Consider the following 23719-nt stretch of genomic DNA (forward strand, 5'->3'; position numbering starts at 1 on the left):
AAAGGATTTAGTCTGTTCTGTGGAACTTACGCTTAAAGGACAACCGAGGTGACATGATGAGATAGACATGTGTATGTACAGTGCCTAGCACACAAATAACTAGGCTGTTTTCCTTTTTTTCCTGAAAGGGTTAAAAATCAGGTATGCAAGTGACAGTTTCTATCTGGGTCGGGACTGTGTCGGACTGGGTCAGACTATAGCATAACCCTCACTGATAAGTAATTACAGCCATAAAACACTTTCCTGTCAGTAAATGGCTTCCTGGAGCAGGAAAGAGATAAAAAGGGTCAATATTTCATAGAGTTGAGCTCTGGCATACTTCAATTGAGTGTCATTGAGCAGAGACAATGAAACAGTAAAAACTTAAAAACTAGTTTTAAATACAAAAAAAACTGTGGAACATCTAAAAAAAATATTTTTTGGAGAAGGATAGATACAATTGTTTTTCTCACAAGCTTATTTTCACCTCGGATGTCCTTTAAAGGAATACTATCAATGTATGCATTTATTGTTAAATGCTGTATGTTGTAGCACACATTAGGACAAGTACTAGGAGCAATTTGATTCCTCACACAGCTGTTCCCCTCAGCTGTAAAATCCTTTTGGGGTCAGTGTTGGATACAAAATGTATCTAAATACTGACAGCTCCCAAAGGGCTAGACCATGTCTCTGCACAGGGGAGTTGCTATCAACTCCTCAGTTTATAGTTTAATTATCACCTTGCTGAAAGAATCTTATTGATATGGTGGTAAGGGGTTAAATATTCTAGCAATGTGTGTTTATTATCTTTGCTTCTCTTGACTGATAAAGATACTAATAATGCTAATTGTAGACAGTGGTCTGCCCCTCTCAGCAACTTGTAAAGTGGATGCAGCCTGGAGTGAATCATCATCACAAGCAGGCAGCCAGGCAAGCAGTCTGAGTGTAAACACAGACTAGTGTTATAGCTAGTTATATTCCAGCAATATTACAGCTCATGTAGTTACCTGTTACCTCCTCAGATTAGCTTATTTCTCCTCATGTCTCCTGCATGCTGTGAGTGACACAGTGAAATATATTTGTGAGCTGTGTGACAGAGTAACCAAGCAGCTCAGGGTGACCCAAACTACTATGAGCTGTGTGAGAAATGAATTTTTTAAACAGGGATAGCGAGAGAGAGACCTGGGTGAATAAAAGTGCCCCTAGCACTAGTGGTAATGTGTACACTAATATAGAGTATAAAAAAAGTCGTTTCAAGCGATAGTATTCCTTTAAGCCTTGTCAGTCCTTTACATACATGCTGGGCTAGGCTACTGTATATGTCACATTTTCCAGTTTGGAAGTTGAGAGAGAAGTGCTGGATCTGGAAAAGTCCACTCGGAGGCAGAGCATACAGCTATATGCTTGTAGTGTTCCTAGTTCGATTAAGGGCTCGTTTCCACTATGGCGAATCTGCATGCGTCCAACGCATGCAGATCCGCACATGTAATACAAGTGGATGGGCCTGTTTCCACTGTAGCGTTGTTGAGGTGCGTTTTTTTCAGTGTGAAAAAAACGCACAAAAGAGCCAACGATTTCGCCTGCGTCGGGAATCCGTGCGAATCGCCGCTAATGTATTTAATAGTAAAAACGCATGCGTTTGTTACATGCGTTTTTACCCGCGATTTCGCGTGCGATTTCGCACCTTTTTCAATTTTATTTAGCCCTGGTAGTGTCATGGTTAATTTCGCATGGCACCCTGCCATGCGAAATCGCAGGCGAAATCGCGGGTAAAAACGCATGTGGAAACGCATCCGCATGCGTTTTTACAAGCGTCGGAATGCGGCCGAAATCGCGTCGCAACAGTGGAAACAAGCCCTAAATCTCAGCCTTGTTTCCAAATATCTAACCACTAAGCCATTGTTAAACATATTGGGATTTCTGGTGTCATGTCAGAAAAGTTCTGCATGTCTCTGTAAATCTAAACGGTTTAAAGGGTTTATTAGTTTAACAAGCTTGACTTGGTAAGGAAGTGGTCAAGAGGAATACTGAATCTCTTTCATCCTGTATTACAATAAAATGTTGAATTGAAATGTTTAAATAAATAAATACATTTGGCAGATCCAGCTAGAGCTCACCATTGCATTGTATGGTTCCTACAACCTTTATATGATTTGCATAAATTTGTGTGCAAGCCATTGATCTTTTTTCTGCTCCTTGACTGTCCTTGGGTATCGGTGGTGGTGGTGGTGGTGGTGGGTGCTTTAATTGTTAAAAATGGGGAGCAACCCATATTGGATGCTTCTTTAATCGGCTCGGGACAACAGAAGTGAGGATCTATGCCATTGCAGCTCTCTATCTCTGATGCAGCATAGATTCTTTGCCGTGGCTTTCTGTACTCCGAAGCTGTTTGCTGCCACCCCAGATTTTGCTGTCATGTGACAGCCAAGCTTTTTGCCTATCGATTAGGAGTCAGTTTCTCTGGCTTCTTACCAGGTGATCACTCTAAGCCAATCACAGTGATCACAAACGACAGAAAACGAATGAAAAAAGGCTCTGGCATGTGTGAATGCACCCCAATTTTCACAGTAAAGCCTGCACAGCATCTAGCTTGTCAATTCCTCTAAGCACCCCCCCCCCCCCCCCTTCCCAAACAAAAAATGCAGTTCTGATTAAGTATTAAAGCATTAAGGATTACATCTCACATGAACATTATTTTAATAACCTGTCATTTTCTATGTAACCTTACAATGCCTTTTTTATTGTCTCTCCCTAGATACGCCATGAAGTAAGCTTTAAAAACATGACACATAAGTTGTGTAGCGATCACTGCTTCAATCGCTATAGGATGGCCAACGGTTTGATCATGAATTGCTGTGAGCACTGTGGAGAATATCTACCAAGCAAAGGCGCCGGGAGCAATGTTCTCATGATTGATGGCCAGTGGAAGAGGTTCTGCAGTCCTGGCTGCCTCAATGATTTTAAGCTGGTAAACTATAGAAGTTGTTCCAACCTATACTAGCTGGAAGGGAAGAAAGTTCCTCACTGTGATAGTCTACATACACTGCTATGCAATGGTATCAGGCAAAAGATACAGAACATGTGAAACAATGATCAGGGGAAATTGCTTATCTCTTATGTTTCTTTCCTACACTGGCATTTGCTGTTGCCTGTTACATGTTTTCTCTCAGGGCTTGTTAATGATATCACACTTTTTATATAATCTCTGTATTTAATGTAGTTTCTCAGGTACTCAATCTTCCTCTCATGTGCCTTAAGTTGTGACCAGGGAATGTATAGTCACATTTAAACTTAATAGAATGTTTCTATTTTCATTAGGGAGGGGGCATTTGCAGTGCTTATAGTTTTTGTTCGTTTTGGTAACGAAAGCCATGTTTGCTTTTCAAAATAATAGGGCTTGTGTAAGATAAAGTGCTCAGTTTTCGCTAGTGGCAAACTGAGATGACAGTAAAAGTAAAAAGTAGATAAAAAGCTAGAAAAACTTAATTCTAACAATAGAATTAAAGCCAATTTCCAGTGAGTCTGTACCCCAAGTCACATGCACACTTCCAGATAGGAATTGCGTCACACCGGTATGCATGCTGCACTGCTATCGCAACAGTCTATAAGGCCCCTTTCACATCTAAAAGCGCAAAACGGAAGCACTTAGCGCTTCCGTTTTGTGCAAGTGATTTTACCGCGATTAGCACGGTAAAAATCACTGGACACTTCCGCAAATTTCAGAGCGATAGCAGTCAGCACTTTCATAAGCACTGTACCGCAGTCGCTCCAGGAAATGCTGCAGGTAACACGTTTGCGATTGCTGCTAATCACAAAATGCCCGCGATCGGCGGCAATCGCGGCAGTGAGAACACTGCCATTAGGTAACAAAGCACTAGCGCTTTAATAAGCGCTTTAGCGATAAGTGGGAATTGCCTGCTAATCACTTAAAGGGAACCAGAGAGGAACATTCATTAACCTCCTTGCCGGTTATCCCGAGCTCAGCTCGGGGTAACCTGCGCAGGAGGATATCTCAGGCCCCGCTGGGCCGATTTGCATAATTTTTTTTTTGTTACAAGCAGCTAGCACTTTGCTAGCTGCTTGTAACTTCCGCTCGCCGCCGATCCGCCGCAATCCGCCGCGCCGAGTCGCTCCCCCCCGCCCCAGAGCCCTGCGCTGCCTGGCCAATCAGTGCCAGGCAGCGTTGAGGGGCGGATCGGGATTCCCTATGACGTACCGACGTCCATGACGTCGGTGACGTCATCCCGCCCCGTCGCCATGGCGACCGGGGAAGCCCTGCAGGAAATCCCGTTCTCAACGGGATTCCCTGCATACTCTGATCGCCGAAGGCGATCGGAGTGGGTGGGGGGATGCCGCCGCTTAGCGGCTATCATGTAGCGAGCCCTTGGCTCGCTACATGATTTAAAAAAAAAAAAATTAAAAAAATGTGCGGCGCTGCCTCCTTGCCGGATTTTTTAGACCGGCAAGGAGGTTAAAAATAGAAAAAGCTTTTATAAATACCTGGGGCTTCTTCCAGCCCCATAAACCTGGATCGCTCCCACGCCGCCATCTTCCGCTTCCTGTATCGGCGGTTCCGGGTCCCGTCACTTCCGGCGGATGCGGCCAATTGTCCGCATCACAGGGGCTCTCTCCATACCCGTATGCATGCGGCTGCGCAGTATGCAGCCTCACGCGTACTTATATGGAGGGAGCCCCCTGTGATGCGGACAAATGGCCGCATCTGCCGACCGACTGGCGGTAATGACGGGACCGGCGGATCCAGGCAGCGGAGGACAGCTGCGTGGGATTGATCCGTGCGTATGGGACTGGAGGAATCTCCAGGTATGTATAAAAGCTTTCCCCCAACGTCTCTGGTTCCCTTTAAGTGTGAATGGCCCTAAAGAATGTTGCAGTGCCGCGGACTCCCAATGCAACAGTGTGCCAAGCAGTACCACTCGGCAATGCACTTCCATCACATCACAAGGTACTGTAGCCAATCTCATAGAGATTAATGGCCACTGTGGCGGGGTAAAGTACTAGGACACTGTAGTGTGAATGGAGCCTCAAATTTCCTATTCAGGGTCGAAAGGCCGCAGTCACGTGACCTAATAATTTCTCCTGTCTGCTCACTGCTTGGCTGCTACCCGTGCTTTCTGATTGACTAGCTGTCCAGATGCTTCCTATTTGCTTAGTTACACACCCAGTCCCTGCATATAGCGGGGGGAGTGAGGTTGATGGTTGGCTTACACCTAATTCTTTCTACTATTTTTTCTATTGTACAGTAATGAGGTGGGGGATATCTTCCTGTATTAAATATCCCTGGAGATCTTCTATAAGCTAGATATTCTCATAGTAAACTTATCCATGGATGATATACTCCTCCTATGCCTTTTTTTCCACCACATATGAGCCACAAAATGTAAAACATTTTGGCTAGAGTGAAGTTCTAACCTCCTTATCAAACAGATAAGACAGAAGTATATTTAAGATAAGAATATTAACCTAATAGGAGTCCTCTTTTTGTGTCAGTAATGGGTTAAGAGAAGTATGGAGGCTGTGGTTATTGACCTCGCTTAAAAATGTTTGGTGCCCAATTAGTAGCTTTAGTCTCATAGATAACAAGTATTCGGATTAGACGTTATAAGTTACGTTTACATCCAGCATCATGGCTTTTCAGTGGAGAGCCTGTCTACTTTCTACTGCAACATAAACTTCATGGCCAGAAGAGGGCAGTAACACTGGATGTAAACACAGGAAGCCCTTAGCTTGGATAGGAAGCCCTTGGTTTGGATAATATAGGTGTAGTGCTTGAGAGGGTTTAGTGTGACATTTTAGATAACTGTTTTAAAATTAAAGTTCTCCTTTGTGACCACTTAAACCTTGCACACACAGGCAATAGTTGCTGACTTTTAATAACCGCTGTGGCGACTGTGTTTGAGGAATGAGTGCTGTACCGACATGCAGTTTGACTGCGGAAGATCTCGTTTGACTGTTGTGCCTTATAGATTTGATCGTCCTATGAAGTATTTGGCTCAGTTTAGGCTACAGTGTGCATCTGTCCTCTGTTTCTCCTCCATAGCAAAAATTGTTTGGCATGGATAGTTTTATTAACACAGATCACACAGTCGGCTAAGCAAACCACACCATTTTTATCGCCATGCTAATATTTGGCCATTTACTAGAAACCTATTATATTACACAGCCCTGTCAAAGCGTGTATATATACTAGAATTCTTTTTTATTTTTTTTCTTTATTTGAAACTAAAAAAATATTTAAGAAAAAAATCTTATACTGGTACCAAAGTTTTTCCTTTTACAGGATTTTATCTGGCTTTCTTTCAGTAGTAGCTTTTTTTTTTTTTTATATAGATTATAGTGATGGACATTTTAGACTAATTAGAAGGTAAATCATTGCTGGTCAATATGTAAGGAGGGGGAGATGGTCTTGTTTTTACATCCAAAGATATAGTCAGTTCTACTGTAGCTGAGGTTAGGTTGCCGGAGCGGTCATGGTTTCTGTCAAATTATTTTGATTTCAATCCTGTGAACCCCTTTAGTTTGAACCTGTTAGTTTGTAAATTTGATGTAAAGTCTTTCCTTAATGTAGTCACAGGCTGGTTCACAGTGAAAAATGAATATTTAAAGGATAACCAAGGTGAAAAAGATTGTAGAATTGTCAGAATGGGGCGAGCAGGCTTGTATAGGTAACAGTCCTAACGCCCACGGTTGCACTATTCACCTCTGTTCCCCTCTGTTCTTTAAGAGCAATCAGAACCTGTTTTCGGCCCTGCAGCAGTGCGTAAGCACTAGGGCCGGCGATGCGTGTCATTGAATGTGCTCCCGTGTGCAGGAGCACTTTGCGCATGCCCACTATGTCACTTCTCTTAGTGCACATGTGCAGAGTGCTCCTGGCCATGGGAGCGCGGTCATTGACGTGTGCCGCCAGGCCATACTAAAGACCTTAACCCGTTTAAAAACGGGCTAGGTCCGTCACCCCTGGCCGCACACGTCCGCCCGGCCCAAACAGGGCAACCAAGGCCATGAACATGTACAGAAATAAGTTGGATGAGGCACTTTTAATTTTCCAGCTCGTGGAGTCGGGAGGGCAGTGGGGCAGAATATTTTTGTGGGGCCACCATCTCTGGTAAACTTTAAAGCGCAGCTGAAGCAGAAGTAAAGATTTGGACTTAAACTTACTCTGTCAGGTGCCTCAGCATCCTCTGGGTTCTTTCCGTTCACCCACTTTCTGAAATTTCTGTGACCGTAGCTCCACTGCACATGCGTGGTCTTGTCCGCAAGCGCTCCACAAATGTGCTTTCCTCTCCGGGAGAATCTGCGCATGCGCAGACCGCTCCTGCCTTCAGGAGCATAATTGTGGATTGTGCGTAGATGGGACTATGCATGTTGCAGTGGACTTCCAGACTGCAGGAATTTGAGCCGGCAGCGGGTATATGGAAGCAACCTCCAGGGATCCGACAGGCTACAGGGGGGCTGGAAGAAGTTCCAGGTAAGTTAAAATCCCCAGGTTTTCTTATAGTTCAGGTTTCCTTTTTAAAGGGTGGGTTTCCACTGAAGCCGAGCATCTTTCTAAGAGACGAATGCTGACACTTGCGCAGGGCACAATTGCACATCTGAATCTCTCATGCCGGCCATGCACAACTATGCGCGAATGTGAATTCAGAAGCAGCCTGTTGATTTCAGGAAATTAATTAAAATCTCCCTTATGAGAACACAGCCATGAAACCCCCCAAAAAGTTTCCAAACCTAAATTATTATTATTATTTTCAAAAATTGGCCTTTTATTTCTTTCTACTTTTGTTTTTTTACCAAATCACATTCTTGGCCAATTTTTTTTTTTTTTTTTTTTTTTTTTTTTTTTTAATGTTTGATATTGACAGCTGTGTACTTGTGGATGTGACAGTCTGCATTCCAAAGCTTAAAATGTATTACCTAAAATACATGTCAGTTGTCAGATCCTGTATGTACATGCACATGTTATAAACGCTGACTCTTAAACCACTCATGACACTCATGTTCAGGTCTGTTACATTATATTTTAGGTGATTTTATGTTTCTTGTAAGTTACATGCTTGTCATCTCTACTGTAGCTAAAATTGAATCAAAATGTAAACACAACGTATATCTTAAATATTTTAATGTATTCATATACATAATGTTCTGTTATACATTTAGAGGCTTATTAGAAAATGTAGGCATCTTATTTTATTCAGGGGTCATTTTAATTAACTTTTTTTTAAGAAACAAAAATCTGAGTTCAGTTGACAGAATAGTACTACAGCTGTGTTTTAGGAGCTTGATTGGGGAACCTGGCATGCCTCAGAATTGCACTTTACAGCAGCAGGTGCTGCTTTTAATGGCCAAAACAGATGCAGCAACACTTGCCACCATAGGTGCTTAAAGTGTAACTGTCGGGCACAAAATTAAAAATTAATTCTTCATTTTTATCTGGTAAACAAGTGATAAGGATGCTAACCAGGCAATCCAAAAGTTAAAATCTTTTCTTGTTGATAAATGATCATTCCCCAGTTTACCTGACTCTTATTTGGTACACACAAAATTTGGTACGCAAAAAGGAAGTTGCAGTGCATGCTGGGTTGTTCTTTTTTGCTTCTCTACTTCCACCTCAGACTTCACTAATGCACCCTGATTAGCTGAAGCCTCTTTCCCTCCAGGTTTCCCCTCCCACACCTCTGCTCCTCTCTGGCCAGTATTTCTCATGCTACACCAATGCACTTTCTATAGTGAAGGGCAGGCAAATCAGGCAGAAGAGACTACAGGAGGAAAATACATCAGCATTGGCTTCAAAATAGCCACACTTAAAATGGGAAATGCTAAGGATTTTTTTTTCTCTTTTACTATAGAAAAATCGCTAAAATCAAAACGTGGACAGTGCAATACATATGTAAGTAGAGCAAGTATTTATCTACTTATATATGTGTTTTTTTTTCTGAGATAGTATGGCTGACCACTCCTCTTTAAGGCTAGGTTCACAGTGGTTAGTTGTGCAATGCATGCAAGTGTGAACTGCAATGGAAACTATACATAGACTTTAATGGGAAGATCCGCGCATGATATAAAAAACAAACTGCACTTACCTGGGGCTTCTTCCAGCTCCTGGTGGTCGATCGGTGCTCTCGCCGCAGCTCCTCTCCCTGCCGGCGTCCAGCGGTGAAGAAGCCGACCTCGCCAGGTCGGCTTCATGTGCGCTCCACGGCGCGGGTCATGTGGTGTAAGTGAGTTCTGCTCCTGCGCAGTAGAGACCCGATGACGTCCCTACACCATGTGACCCTGCCATGGAGCGCACATGAAACCGACCCGGAAGCCAACCTGGCGAGGTCGCCTTCTTTGCCGCTGGACGCCGGGAGGGAGAGGAGCTGTGGCGAGGGCACAAATCGACTGCCAGGAGCTGGAAGAAGCCCCAGGTAAGTGCAGTTTGCTGTTTATATCCTGTGCGAACCTTCCCTTTAATACAAAGCCTGCAGGCAGTAAGTTAGAATAACGCAATCGGTTACAACACAGTACTGTGAACCGCCCTGTAGAATTGTATGGACAGTGAATTCACATGCAGAATTTTTCTGCAACACAACTGACCACTGTGAACAGGGCCTCAATGGAAACAGAACAGAAGGCAATTATGTGTCCTGTTTCCAAAGTTGTGTTAGAGAGGCAAATATTTTCCTGCTGCCTGTCTGTAGTCTGCTGTAATTGCCCCTAGCCTTAGGGCGGTTTGAAGAAAGCCCAAACTCCTCTCAGTCAAATGGCTGACTTTTAGCCAGTACCATGTTTTTAGTCATTGGTTGGGATATTCTCCCACTTTGTCATTGGTCCATTAGGTTAAGTGATGAGCTCATCATTGTGCAACCCGAAATTCAACCAACAGCAAAATGACTAACTTCATAGAAAAAGCAAGAAAATAATGTTTTAGGCCTCTTTCACAGTGCGATGTTAAAACATTTAATGCAGAATAACTCACTGCAATGAAAAATCAATGCCCTGTCCACATTGGACACGCTGCGTTGGTGTCTAACGCTGCACGTTAGGTGAAAGTACTGCATGCTGTGCGTTATACACGTTATTAGCTGCGTTAGACTGTTTGCACATGCTCAGTAAGGACTTGGAGCCAGTTTTCATTGCCTGTACTGTATGCGACAATAACGGGGCATTAAGTTGCAGTGCAACTTTTTTGGGTGTTGCGTTGTAACTTGCGTTGCGACTTTAACGTCGCATCAAACCGCAACGTCCGACTTTGAAAGAGGCCTAAGTGGGAGCAGCCAATTGTCGCTGTGTTTACTTGGATGTCTATAAAGGCTTCAGTAACCTTTCAAAATCCACAACCGTTTGGGTTTTTGTGGTTTCTTTTATATTGGATTAGAACATCTCAGGTTTTTACTGCTGTTTGGAAGAAAAAAAACTGCAACAAAAAAAGGGGGCTTTATTTATTTTTGTAGCGTGGTGAAGCAAAACGTCGAGTTTTTTGTTTTTTTTTTGTTTTGTTTTTTAAATCTCTGTTCCTCATTTCCGATCCCTGAAACCACCAGGGTTGATATTAATCTGTGAAAGTCCCCGAACCAGGAAATGATAATCAATGTGATGAAAAGAATTTCTGCTTGCATTCAAATATCATGTAAATTATATGCAGCTTGAATTTGGACCATTCAGAGTAACTTCTTGTCAATTTTTATTGGTCCGAGTTCAAGCAGCATGATATTTACATGAAATTTGAATTCAAGGACAAAACCTTTGCTTTTCCTTCCCTAGGAGAAGGCACAGCAGTAAAACATTTTAGAAGTGGTTATCGCCTCTATATAAAACTAAAATAAAGTGGTTTCCTAAAGTGGAGTTAGAACTTTTTCAGCTTTGATCAGTCATTTTTCACACCTCTATTCTATTTTACTTACTGTTATATGGACCAAAATATTGTATTTGTTAATATATAATGACACAAAATTTCCAATGACTGAATGTTTGTATAACACTTTGCCTTTTTGTATGATCTGAGCAGATGCTTATTTGCTGCACGCAATCGTGCTTTTAGCAGGCAAGTGCTAGAACTTTGTTTGTGCTATTCATGTTATCTATTTCATTAAAACATTTACTTATTTTAAAAAGTGTTGCTGTAGTTTATTTTAGTTCACATGAAATTGGTAAAAGTATGACACCTAGTGGCAGTTTTACATTATAGCACATCTCAGTATAGGGCATGTAGTATACGGTAGTTCACACACAATGCCAATTAACAGTGACCTAGAATTGAAGAGCAGAGGCGGCTTGCCTCGTTACCTACCCTCTTGACAAAGGCATCTGACAGGTTAGTCTGATTAGTCATCACGTAGCATGCTGAGTATTGGTAGCCATGTTTATAAAATGGCAAAGAAATGTTTTCTGAACTTAGTGAATCAGAAAACTGAATTTTCATTCAATAAAATAACTGTCTGTTCAGTGCAGGTAACAATATATGATATGTAAATGGGAGGTTTTTACAAATAATCATCAAACTGGGTAATAACTAAAGCACACATGGGCAAGAAATTATCTTTTGTTTTTTGTTTTTTTTCTACTGCAAGTGAACCGTGCATCACGTGTCAGTTCAGACATGCACTGTTCACTTGCAGTGACATTCTCCACACAAAGCTGAAAATAGCTGTGAGTAAAAGCTGCAACAGAGGTGCCTGTGTAATACACTGCCAGCGTGGACAGCTAGGGTTTATTGTGTGATCCGTAGAGGCTCTGCACAGCACACGGGGACAGTGGAAGCTTTTGGGTTAAACCATCCTCACTTCTACTGACGCAAAGGGACGTGCATGGTTAAGGAAATTTTGGGTGAAGCTGAAAGACTGCTAACTCCACTCTTGCAAATTTCTGGGCCATTTTCAATACTATTCCCCTACTGATGCCCTAATTGGTTTGTGGGAGGAGTAATTCAGACTCCCGCTATTACTGGTGGCCGAATTATGACATTTGTATTGTAATTTGGGTTCCGGCTATTGCCAAATTACTGAACGAGTGCCGCTATAGCTGTAATTTACATTACGGCCTATGGCGGCGCCCAAATCGTGGCCGCGGTGACTTGATGACCTGTCTCTAGGTTAGGGAGGGAGAACAAACGTTTATGGTAACCAAGCAGTTTAGCCTCCCCTGGGAGCAGTGGAACGTGCCACAGGAGCGTCAGAAAGCCTGTCACTAATAAAAACAGATCCTGTAAAGAAGAAAGGACTAACATTCATCTGTTTTTACGCTTTTATAAAAGGTTCTTTTCCTTTTGTCGGGCGCAACCACTAGGTGGCGTTAATGACTATTCCCCCTCCAGGCCGCCATGGATAGTAGGGAGAGATGTAACTCCAGCGATCGTTGGCAGCAGAGTTACATCTTTCCCTACTATCCATGGTGGCCTGAAGGGGGAATAGTAATTAGCGCCACCTAGCGGTGGCGCCCAGCTAACAGAAAAGTACCAGGTGCTTTTTATGGCAGTAACTTAATTTTAATATTTTTAAAGTTTTATTTTGCAGTAAAGCCCCTTTCTTATACCAAGTTGTTTTCTGCCAGTTTTAAGGCCTGTGCACACTTGAAAATTAGGTTGAGATGGTGTCCGCTGCCTCTTCCAAGTGTTTACAGGCTGACGGCCACTGACTCCTGCTCATCCTCCTCCCTCCCCTCACTGTAGAGCAGAACATGCGGATTGGCAGGGAGCCGAATAGCATTTCTGTACAAACGATGTTTCTTACAACCATTATTTCAAGTGTGTACTGGCCTTAAACAGATTTGAGACATTGTTATAAAAATAAAACTATTCACTATTTAAAGAGAACCCGAGGTGGGTTTGAAGAATATTATCTGCATACAGAGGCTGGATCTGCCTATACAGCCCAGCCTCTGTTGCTATCCCAAACCCCCCTAAGGTCCCCCTGCACTCTGCAATCCCTCATAAATCACAGCCACCCTGCTGACAAACAGCTTGTCAGAGCTGGCTGTGTTTATATCTATAGTGTCAGTCTGCTGCTCTCCCCGCCTCCTGCAGAACTCCAGTCCCCGCCTGCATCCCTTCCCTCCCTGCTGATTGGAAGGAAGGGACGGGGGCAGGGACCGGAGCTATGCAGGAGGCGGGGGAGCAGCTGAGACTGACACTACAGATGTAAACACAGCCTCACAGCACGGCTGTGATTTATGAGGGATTGCAGAGTGCAAGGAGACCTTAGTGGGGTTTGGGATAGCAACAGAGGCTGGGCTGTATAGGCAGATCCAGCCTCTGTATGCAGATAACATTCGTTAAACACACCTCGGGTTCTCTTTAAATACTAGACATTCAAGTTGAACACACACAGATATATCGTGAACTTACAGAATTTTGTGAATCCTGAAACACTAGAACCAAATGCCTTCAGGTATGTAAACACTATTTCCAGGGATGGCCTTGCTGCATAGACAGCGTGAGTCCTATATGTGGATATAAGGGGTTCTCTTTAAAATAATTGAATATGGAAAAAAAAAAAAACTTTCTGTTTACATTTTTTAATTACATAATTCAAAGTTAGGTCTGGTTCACACTATGAGCGCTTTTCCCAGGGTACTTAGCTCAAGGATATTATTCCCCAAGTTACACCCTGGAAAATGCCACTGCTGTGAAAAGTGGGGAGAGGAAGTCTCCCCAGTGTCAGCAGAAAGTGCATCCCTCTTATACCTTCTGAGCATCCCTATTGCTCATGTTATGTAATGTGATGGATACAAGACAAGACAAATAACATTTATATCGCGCTTTTCTCCTGGCGGACTCAAAGCACCAGAGCAGCAGCCACTGGGACGTGCTCTATAGGCAGTAGCAGTGTTAGGGAGACTTGCCAAAGGTCTCCTACTGAATAGGTGCTGGCTTACTGAACAGGCAGAGCCGAGATTCGAACCCTGGTCTCCTGTGTCAGAGGCAGAGCCCTTAACCATTACACCATCCAGGATAGCTTCACTAAACAGGGAAACTTTGAGCTGAGCTCACTTTACTGTTAGCTCCATTTACATCTGCTCCAGTTGCTGAAGCTGCTGAAAATCTAGCCAAGCAGCATCCACTGTGGGTAACCCCTAGTGTTATTTATCATCATATGCTAAGTTTAAACTGCGCAAATTTACTTCAAAGTCACTTTGAATGGTCAATTTACATTAAAAAAAAAATTGATGTCATTAGATTGCGATTACGCATCCAAAATTGTGTGCTGAAACCGTCAGAAGCTTGCGCCTGGTAGAAATAGGCCTTAAAGTTCTTTGCTGTCCATGAAAAATCTGGGTCTGAGAGACCCAGAGACCAGCACTGCCTGTGGTGTCACATTTCACATAAAACAGACTCCCCTCTGCTAATGGATCATTCTAGTGCAGCTATAACTTGCACTTAAAATATCAGAGCCAAAAGCTCTACAGTAACTACTTAAAGACCGCCCCACGCCAACGGGCGTGGTCGCGGCGGCAGCCCGAGGACCGCCTAACGCCAATTGGCGTCAAGTCCTGGGGCTGCACGCGCATCTCCTGCTCGGGGGGGGGGGGGGGGGGGCCGAGCTCCGCCCCTCTCTTCAGTCTCCGAGCAGCAATCGCCGCTCGGGAGACTGTTAAACGCCGTGATCACCAACTATTTACATGTACAGTGCTGCCTCCTGAGACTGGGGAGTGATCGTCTGCCTATGACAGCTGATCACCCTTATTGGCTGGCGGGGGGAGAGAGGGAGCAGGGGAATATAAATTAAAAAAAAAAAAAAGTAACATTTATTAAAAATGAATTTTTTTTTATAAAAAAATAAAATTAACTGTGGAGCGATCAGACCCCACCAACAGAGAGCTCTGTTGGTGGGAAAAGGGGGGGGGAGGGGGGGGAATCACTTGTGTGCTGTGTTGTGCGGCCCTGCAGCTTGGCCAATTAATAAAAAGGCCTGGTCTTTAGGGGGGTTTAACACTGCGGTCCTCAAGTGGTTAAACTTCTTGACAAGGGCTTGTGGACGGCTTGCGTCTGCGCAGTAGCACAGAGCCATTCCAGCTTCGCTTTTCCTGCTGAGCACATGCAGCTCTGTTCTACTGAGCAGGAGCAAGCTGTCACATGCCTTTGAAGTGTGGCTACACACACGTTCATGTATGGGAGTGTGGCTGCAAACTTTCACAGGGTCCTGGGTAATGGCGGTGGTCTGGAGGAAGACATGGGAAGCCTCTGGAAGATCCAGAGGCTTGCCTTTACTGAGGTAAGTATCTCACTTTTCCTTCCCATAAAGCCACAGGTTTGCTTTAAAGAGGAACTCCAGTGAAAATAGTGTAATAAAAAAAGTGCTTAATTTTTACAATAATTATGTATAAATTATTTAGTCAGTGTTTGCCCATTGTAAAATCTTTCTTCTCCCCGATTTACATTCTGACATTTATCACATGGTGATATTTTTACTGCTGGCAGGTGTTGTCACTGGAAGGAGATCCTGCTTGCTTTTTTTGGCAGTTGGAAACTGCTGTTATTTCCCACAATGCAACGAGGCTCCCACAGTGTGATGTCAGTACCTCAGTGCTGTGAGGCGCTGACATAACACTGTGGGAGGGGTTTCACCACAATATCAGTCATACAGAGCCCCCTGATGATCCGTTTGAGAAAAGGAATAGATTTCTCATGGGAAAGGCGGTATCCACTACTAATTGGGATGAAGTTCCATTCTTGGATACGGTTTCTCTTTAAGCTCCTGTAATTTTTGTCTATATGTATTAATCAATAGTTTGAGATATGCCATTGGTTGCTGTTTTCAGTCTGTCTTCATACAGATCAGATGTTTCTGACTGAAGTCTGACTGGATTAACCATATGCTTGTTTCAGGCGTGGGATTCAGACACTACTGCCAAAAAGGTCAGTAGGACTGCCAGGAAATGTGCTGTATCAATGTTCTGTAGCACTTATGCTGGGTACACACAATACGTTTTTCTGCTTGATAGATGGATCTGATAGATAATTTCAGTCATGTTCGATATTCCTTCTGATCGATTCTGTGCTCGATTTCTCATAGAAGTGAATGGAAAAAGTTAAGAGAATCGTGCGTAGAATCAACTGCAAAATCAAGCTGAAAAATCCGATCGGGTGGAAAATCGTATCGTGTGTACCCAGCATTACAGCCAGAGCTCTTTATATCAATCCAGAACAGCATGTAATTGTCCATTAGTCCTAGCGTAGATTGCAGGACCTCATTTCTTTGGGGAAAATTAGTAAATTGGGACATTGTTTACACAAGTCCCATAAAAACAAACCTGAAGTGAAAATAAACCGATGAGATAAACTATTGTATCTGTAATCCTACTCCTAAATGAGTCTCCTATAATCTATAGTTTTTTTATTTTGTTTAAAAGCTAGAAATCACCACGCAATTTTCCATCAGATGGGTCAGTAGATAATTTCCGACAGGTCCTATCTGATTTCCGATCATTTTTCTGATCGATTTGTATAGAAGTGATTAGAAAACTGATCAAAATCGGATCGGACCTGTTGGAAATGACCTGTCGACCCATCCATCTGACAGGAAATTTCATGGTGTATTCCCAGCATTCAGAATAGCGTTTGCATTGTCTTAGGTTAATGATAACCATTTTAAAATGTTTTTCAGCTCCCATAGAGATCATTCTTAAAATATTGGTCTCCTCCCCTCTCTCCCCCTTTTATCGCTCCTCTGTTCTTAGATCTATTTCTCTGCCATGTGAAAGTTTTTTTTTTTATTGGCCCATAATTGGTTACTAGTGTTAAAGGGTAACTGAAGTGAGGCTGCCGTATTTATTTCTCATAAAACAATACCAGTTGCCTGACTTTAAAGCGGAATATAACCTTGCATTTCAACTTTGCTCTAAAACATTATTTACAGTATATTATATGCAACCAGCATTTTTTTTTTTACTAGACCAGCATTGGAAGGGTTACACAGGGCTTTAAAGTTCCTGGAGATTTCTGCAGACGCATCCGAAGCTGACATAGATACATTTTGTTTACATAAATGTATCTAAGTGTTGAATGTGACTCACTCTCTCTGAATGAGAAGGAGCTGGAGGACAGCCAAAGAGTGTGTAACATTTCTCAATAGATACATTTAACTAAATAGAATGTAACAATCTGAACTTCTGCATATCACTCCACGGAACTTTAAACCTCTGTGTTTAACCCTTCCAATGCTGGTCTAGTAAAAAAAAATGCTTTTTGCATATAATATGCTGTAAATAATGTTTTAGAGCAAAGTTGAAATGCAGGGTTATATTCCGCTTTAAGCCATAGACTCTAAACAAGCATGCAGCAGATCAGGTGTTTGTGACATTATGGGCAGATCTGACAAGATTAGCTGCATGCTTGTTTCTGGTGTTATTCAGACACTACAGCCAAATAGATCAGCAGGACAGCCAGGCAACTGGTATTGTTTAAAAGGAAATATGGCAGCCTCCATATTCTTCTCACTTCAGTTGTCCTTTAAACTTTGTGCACATGCTAAACAGAACTTGACCGAGGTGGCTTTTTAGACCCATCTCAGCTGAGAATCTAGAGTTGCGTACACATGGCCCATGAGGTTGCTTAAAGATCCCGTGTGCCAGATCTTTAAAGGGACCCTGAGCACTCATTAAAAATGCAATTGTGACTTACCTGGGGCTTCCTCCAGCCCACCATAGGCCGCAAGTGCCCCGGCGTCCTTCTGGCGGCTCCATTATGGTATGACTTCGGCCTAAAGTCGTCAGGACTGCTTCCCGCTTTGTCGATATGCATAATCACGTCGGCCGGTGTGAGAGTCCTGCGCATGCGCGGTTCTCTAATATTGAACTGCGCATGTCCCTTTAAGTGAAAAACACAGATGAGCTCATTATTACCCTCCTTACACCTCCAACCGGAAACATCTCCATCTTCTACTGCGCCACTATCCTTACCCTCTCCCTATAATAGCAGTACAAATCACTGCAGCTGAGGTATGCACCTGTATGAGTTCATGCGCAGAATCTGATTCTGGACTCTCTCAGGTGGATTAGGACTTTACTATGCATGTTCGTCTCCTGTTGTGTGTAGTTTCGGAAACCCCTTGATAAGAAATTTTGTGTAGGCCGAACCTGTCCCTCTTTTTGTCAAAAATAAGAAGTATAGTAAGCGCTTGTTACCAAGCAGCATCTGACTTATAATGGTTGAAGGAAAAGCCTCTTGGCAAATTTACAGACGCAGCATGTGCAATTGCAACCGCAGTGCCATAATATGCAGGGCCTAAACCAACTACACTACCTCTTCCTCTGTTGTATGTAAAAATGTTTTTTTTTTTATGGGCGCCCAAGACAGGGGAGTAGTTCAGTTAGCCCTCCAAGCACACTCCTTGCCTGGAAGAGTAAATTGTCCCAGCTGTAGAAAAGCATTTGCTATGTGTTTGACTGTTGGAATGAAGTCTTTGTCCCTCTAGTCCCCTTTCTCCGGAGTATGAGTCTTAGGGCTGAGCACAGGGAAACATTAAATAGTTCTGACATTTGTAACTAATATTTGACCTATAGTCCAGTATTCCCTACCTTTGCAAATTAATCCCATTGGTCTGTTTTGTTTAGAAACATGGGAAGCTAACCAGCTGTACAGGATGCAAAGCTCAGTGTAGAATCTTTGACATGACTCAGTGCATCGGAGTGAATGGACATATGGAGCCATATTGTTCAACAACATGCATGAACAATCACAAGGCAAAGTTTATCAAGCCGCCACCACCGCCACCTCCAATTCAGACTCTCCTTCCACCTCCAAGTAAGTGGTGTTTACCTATCCATTATTATTCTGTTTTAGCACTCCAATGCCAATACCTTTGTTTTCCATCAGAACACGTCCTCCTGGTTTGCTCTGTCGTCTTTTAGCTGAATGCATTGATTTATTTGTTGTGTAGTTCTTCTCATTTCAGAACCGTATTTAGAAGGAAAATCCCCCATTTGCTCGGAAGCTTAAAGGACAACTGTAGTGAGAGGTATATGGTGGCTGACCTATTTCCTTTTAAGCAATGCAAATTTGCCTGGCTGTCCTTCTGATCCTCCGGCTATAATACTTTTAGCCATAGACCCATAACAAGCACGATCAGTTTAACTGGATTTGCTGTGTACTAGTTTCAGGTGTGGGATTCCGACACTACTGATACATGAACGATCAGCAGGACAGCCAGGCAACTTTATTCGTTAACCTCCCTGGCGGTACGCAGTTTCTGAGGCTGTGTCCGCGGGAGGGATTTTTTTTTTAAGTTGTTGTAGCCTTTGTAGCTAGCACTAGGCTAGCTACCATTGTCCCCCCTGTACCCTTCTGATCCCCCCGATTGCCGCGGCTATACGTTACCTAGCCGTGATCCCGCGAGAGCTGCAGCCTCCCGAATGAGCTTCAGTCGTCGGTGACGATTAGACATGTGCTAGCGACAAAGGCTACATCAATTTTTGTTCAAACATTCCCTCCCGGGGCAGAGAAATCCTCTGCGGCGGCTACCCTGAGTGTAGCTCAGAGTTACCGCCAGGAAGGTGAGAAGGAGATAAATTTGACAGCTTCCATATCCCTCTTACTTCAGGTGTGTTAAAGCTACATGCAGGCACTAGATCTTCTGTTCTTAAGATTATTCATGCCTATCAGTATAGATGTCCCACGATGACATTTAATGATCTGTTGGTCCAGATGATTGAATAAATGACTATTAATCAGCATCTTTTGCTTGCCATCAGTAGGGCAGAATGATCAGGAACAGTTGTTTAGAACAATAAAAATTTAGAATATCTTCGGTTTTGGGTGGAAATTTTGGAACAGGATATTTTTAAAAAAAAGGATAGCACAGTGCGCAGGATAACTATATATTATGCTTGCTGAGAGAAATGGTGATACTGTATTTGAAGTTTGTCTCTGTATAATAGAATTTATTTTTCCTCTCCCCTTTATAGATCCGGGAATAATTTGTCATTTTTGTAAAAGAAACTCTTTACCTCAGTATCAAGCCACAATGCCTGATGGAAAACTGTACAACTTCTGTAGCTCTGAATGTGTAGCCAAGTTCCAGGTTTGTCTCTTTTCGCTTTCATTGCCAGATCACAGCCATTTCCTGTGGCGTGTCTGTGTTCAAAATTCTATAACAAAAAAATACCACCTTTGAATAGCAGCAGGTGCTTTTAGTACATATATATTAGGCATATAAAGGTAGGCTTACAGGCACACTTGCATTTCCTATTAAAAAGTAATTACTGGTATATTTTTTTCCAGAACATACAACAAAAATCATCTTCCCTACTCTTCATTGCACATATAGGTGTACTACTTGCCTTTGTCACAAATGAATGTAGTCTATGTAAAAATCACAATTCGTACACATATCACAACCCCTCCCCCTCCCTTTCCCAGAAATGTTTTTTGCTTGCAGGCTTGTTTTGTTTAGCCTTTTCTCCTACTGTTAGTTGTGAAAGAATACCTTAGTCTAATAATTCCTTTTGTATAACGCTTTTCTCCTGTCAGACTCAAAGTGCTTGCGAGGCAGCCACTAGGGCGCACTCAGTAGGCAGTAGCAGTGTTAGTGAGTCTTGCCCAAAGAGAGCCTTACTGAATAGGTGCTGGCTTACGGTGCCCATAAACCTATCAATTTTCCTATTCGATTCCCTGCAGATTTGATTGATCTGCATGTTATTGATTCACTCAAAATGGCGATTGAGTGCAACTGTCAAACAGGACAAAAGATCTAGGTTGGTTGGGTTGCGTCAGGAGCAGTGGTAGATCGTCACCCCTTAAAGGGAAGGTCCAAGCAAAATAAAAAAAATGAGATTCACTTACCTGGGGCTTCTACCAGCCCCATGCAGCCATCCTGTGCCCTTGTAGTCACTCACTGCTGCTCCAGTCCCCCGCTGGCAGCTTACCGACCTCGGAGGTTGGCGGGCTGCATTGCATACATTTTTACGCATTCCCGCTAGTGCAGGAACATTAACACAATTTTACGCATTACTGCAACTCTGCAGTTTAAATGATTTTTCAATAGATTCCCTCCTGGACTCGTACTATAAATCGATGTGCAGCTTGTGGTAGGAATCCATACCTTCCTGAATCTATTCCTTTCAGAGAGTAATTATTGGGGGCCAATTTATAAATGTATGTCCAGCTTTAAGGCTTTTTTTCGTGAGTTGCTGGTATTATAAGCCGCCCCACACTTCATATGATTTCTCCAGATCTCTATAGCACAGTGGAATGAGGAAAAGTACAGTAGATAGGTCACCAGAAGTACTTTTTGCTCATCATTGGGAATATGTGTGTATTGAATACCTGCCTTGTGTAAAACACAACTTGTATGAAGGTGCACAGGAATAATGCTTTTCCTCAACAAACACTGGGCTGAACTACATGGTCTGCCTGCCATAGTGTAGTCTCGTTTCCTTTGGCAGTGCAGTGTGGATGAAAAAGGATGCAGTATGTTAAATCCTAAAATGTTTTCTTATTGGTTTTAATCCAGTATCCTAAATCCCACATACTTTTTTTTACAAAAATGTTCTGTATTTATATATTATAATGTATCAGAATTAAATTAGCCTGGACTTTTGTTTACGCTTTCCAGCTGAAATTCCGAAGTACACCAGCAGAGTGTGCTGGTGTGGGTAAAATGCATCCTTATAGCTTGGCAGGCAGATTTTATCGGGACTTTTGCAGTGTTCTCTAGTGCCTAGGTTCTCAACATGTGGTACGCGTACCCCAGGGGGTACTTCTGATGGTTCCAGGGAGTACTCGGCCTTAATATACTTGGCCAAGAACAACTAATTTAGAGTTTTAGAAAATGGTTAACCTTATTTAAACAACACCAAATTAGTGTTTTAGCTAAATAAAAGCATTTGTAAATGTTTGGAATTTGTTTAGAACCAATTATCATGTACTACGATTAAATATATATTTGTCAAGGGGTACTTGTGCTAATGTTTACTATGCTAGGGGGTACCTTGTAAGTACAGGGTTTTAAAAGGGTCACATACCAATAAAATGTTGAGAAACACTGCTCTAGTGTACATTGAATCCCTCCATGCATCTTTGATTTCTGTGCAGTTACAGATGAAAGTATATCCTTCAAACACATGAGCACACAATGGGACCAGTCGAAGGCTGGTGTTCATTAACCTGCCAAGTATCATCTTGGATACTAGATTTTTTTTTTTTTTATTCATTGCGGCGTCCACTATTAAAAGTTGGACTGATCTGCATGCCTTTTAGGGTCTGTGGATTAAAGTATTAGAGGCAGAGGATCAGCAGGACAGCCAGGCAATCTGCATTATTTAAAAGGACATAAACATGCAAGGCTCCTCATCCCTCTCACCTCGGGCTCCCTTTAACTTCCTGTCTTCTGTGAGACTGCCAGTCGGTAAAAATTCCTCAACAGTGTCAGACTGCAATAAATAAAACAAGCAGTCGGATTTACAGCTCAGTAGTCTGTAGGCACAAGCATTCTGGTGCCCTAAACTCCACCCCTTACATCAGGCCACACACCCATATTAGGTAGGTATTTCTCCTCCCCTATTTGGTAACCCCATTAATCTAGGTAGTAGATGTGCTCCCAGGCCCAAGTATAGGGAGCCAGATGTGCCCCCACCTCAGTATTAAGTTGCTCCCCATTGGGTAGGGGGACATTTGGGGGAGGAAAGCCACGTCTCCTACATAAGGCGCCTGTAGGCATGTGCCTACAATGCCTTATGGTAAATCCTGCCCTGAAAACAAGATATCCAAGACTTCCACAACCAGGGCCGCATTTACCATAAGGCACTGTAGGCACGCGCCTACAGGCGCCTGATGATGGAAAGGCAGCTCACTCCCCTTACGCGAGCGGCTCCCTCCTTCCATATGCAGAGTCCTGTTGAGAGTTTAACAGTTTACTCACCTTGCTCTTTGTATTCCACTGACGAGATCCCCCTTCAGTCAGGAGCACCTCTACTTAATACAGAGGTTCCTCTAGCTACCTAATACTTGGGGGCACCTCTAGCTACTTAAGATTGAGCGTACTACTTTACCTAATACTAAGGGTCACCTGTAGCTACCTATGATGGGCAAGGGAAGTAAGGGAGAAGTACCAGCTGGGACAGTCAGCACACTTGTGGTGCGATTTGGCGAGGGTTTGTAGGTTCATGGAGGGTGAAGTCTAAGGTGCCAGGACATCTGTGCCTATAGGCTTCTGTGAGGTAATCCAGGCTTTCCTATGACCACAGTGAAATGCTCATTGTGAATACAGACAGCAATAAAATGTAGCAGAATTCCAGACTCTTCCTTTCGCTAGTCAAACACAGAAGACAGAAGTTTGGATTTAGGTTAGCCCGTAATACACAAGTTGGATTTGATATTTTAGCGGCTTTCTAATTCTTTGGTTTCATCCTGCTTTGCTGTCTTTGAAGCATCAGTTTTCAGCCCATCCATTTTTTTTTCTCTTTCAGACTCTCAGCATTCAGTCTTCAACAAACGGCCAGCACGTCAGCAGCGACATTCAGTTGAAATGCAATTACTGTAAAAACATGTTTTCTACTAAGCCAGTAACCCTGGATTGGGAGGTAAGAAGCAAATTTGTCACAGGAAAACTCAGTTGTGACTTGATTGCATGTGTTGTGATCATTCTGGGATGACATAGAATCAGTGTGTTTAATAGAAAACAAATGATTTCATGGACTGTTTCCCGAAAAGCATGTCTGTCAGCACAGCTTGGTTTTGGTTCACACATAAATCTGTACATGTTCTGGTCCAGTACTGTCCTGTCAGTTTTGCATCGGTTTTACGTGATTGGAT

The 23719-nt window shown here is 42.9% G+C and overlaps 1 protein-coding gene across 2 annotated transcripts in view; it reads left to right on the plus strand.

The window, feature by feature from the left end:
* ZMYM2 (zinc finger MYM-type containing 2) overlaps nucleotides 1–23719 on the plus strand; it is a 122134-nt gene that overhangs the window by 60781 nt on the left and 37634 nt on the right. For both annotated transcript variants that reach the window (XM_068266926.1, XM_068266927.1), the window contains exons 5-8: nucleotides 2735–2947; nucleotides 18523–18712; nucleotides 19873–19988; nucleotides 23374–23487. In XM_068266926.1, coding sequence (XP_068123027.1) covers nucleotides 2735–2947; nucleotides 18523–18712; nucleotides 19873–19988; nucleotides 23374–23487 — 633 coding nt within the window. The remainder of the gene's footprint in view (nucleotides 1–2734; nucleotides 2948–18522; nucleotides 18713–19872; nucleotides 19989–23373; nucleotides 23488–23719) is intronic.

The sequence above is a fragment of the Hyperolius riggenbachi genome, chromosome 2, assembly GCF_040937935.1.
Source record: "Hyperolius riggenbachi isolate aHypRig1 chromosome 2, aHypRig1.pri, whole genome shotgun sequence".
Classification (NCBI taxonomy): domain Eukaryota; kingdom Metazoa; phylum Chordata; class Amphibia; order Anura; family Hyperoliidae; genus Hyperolius; species Hyperolius riggenbachi.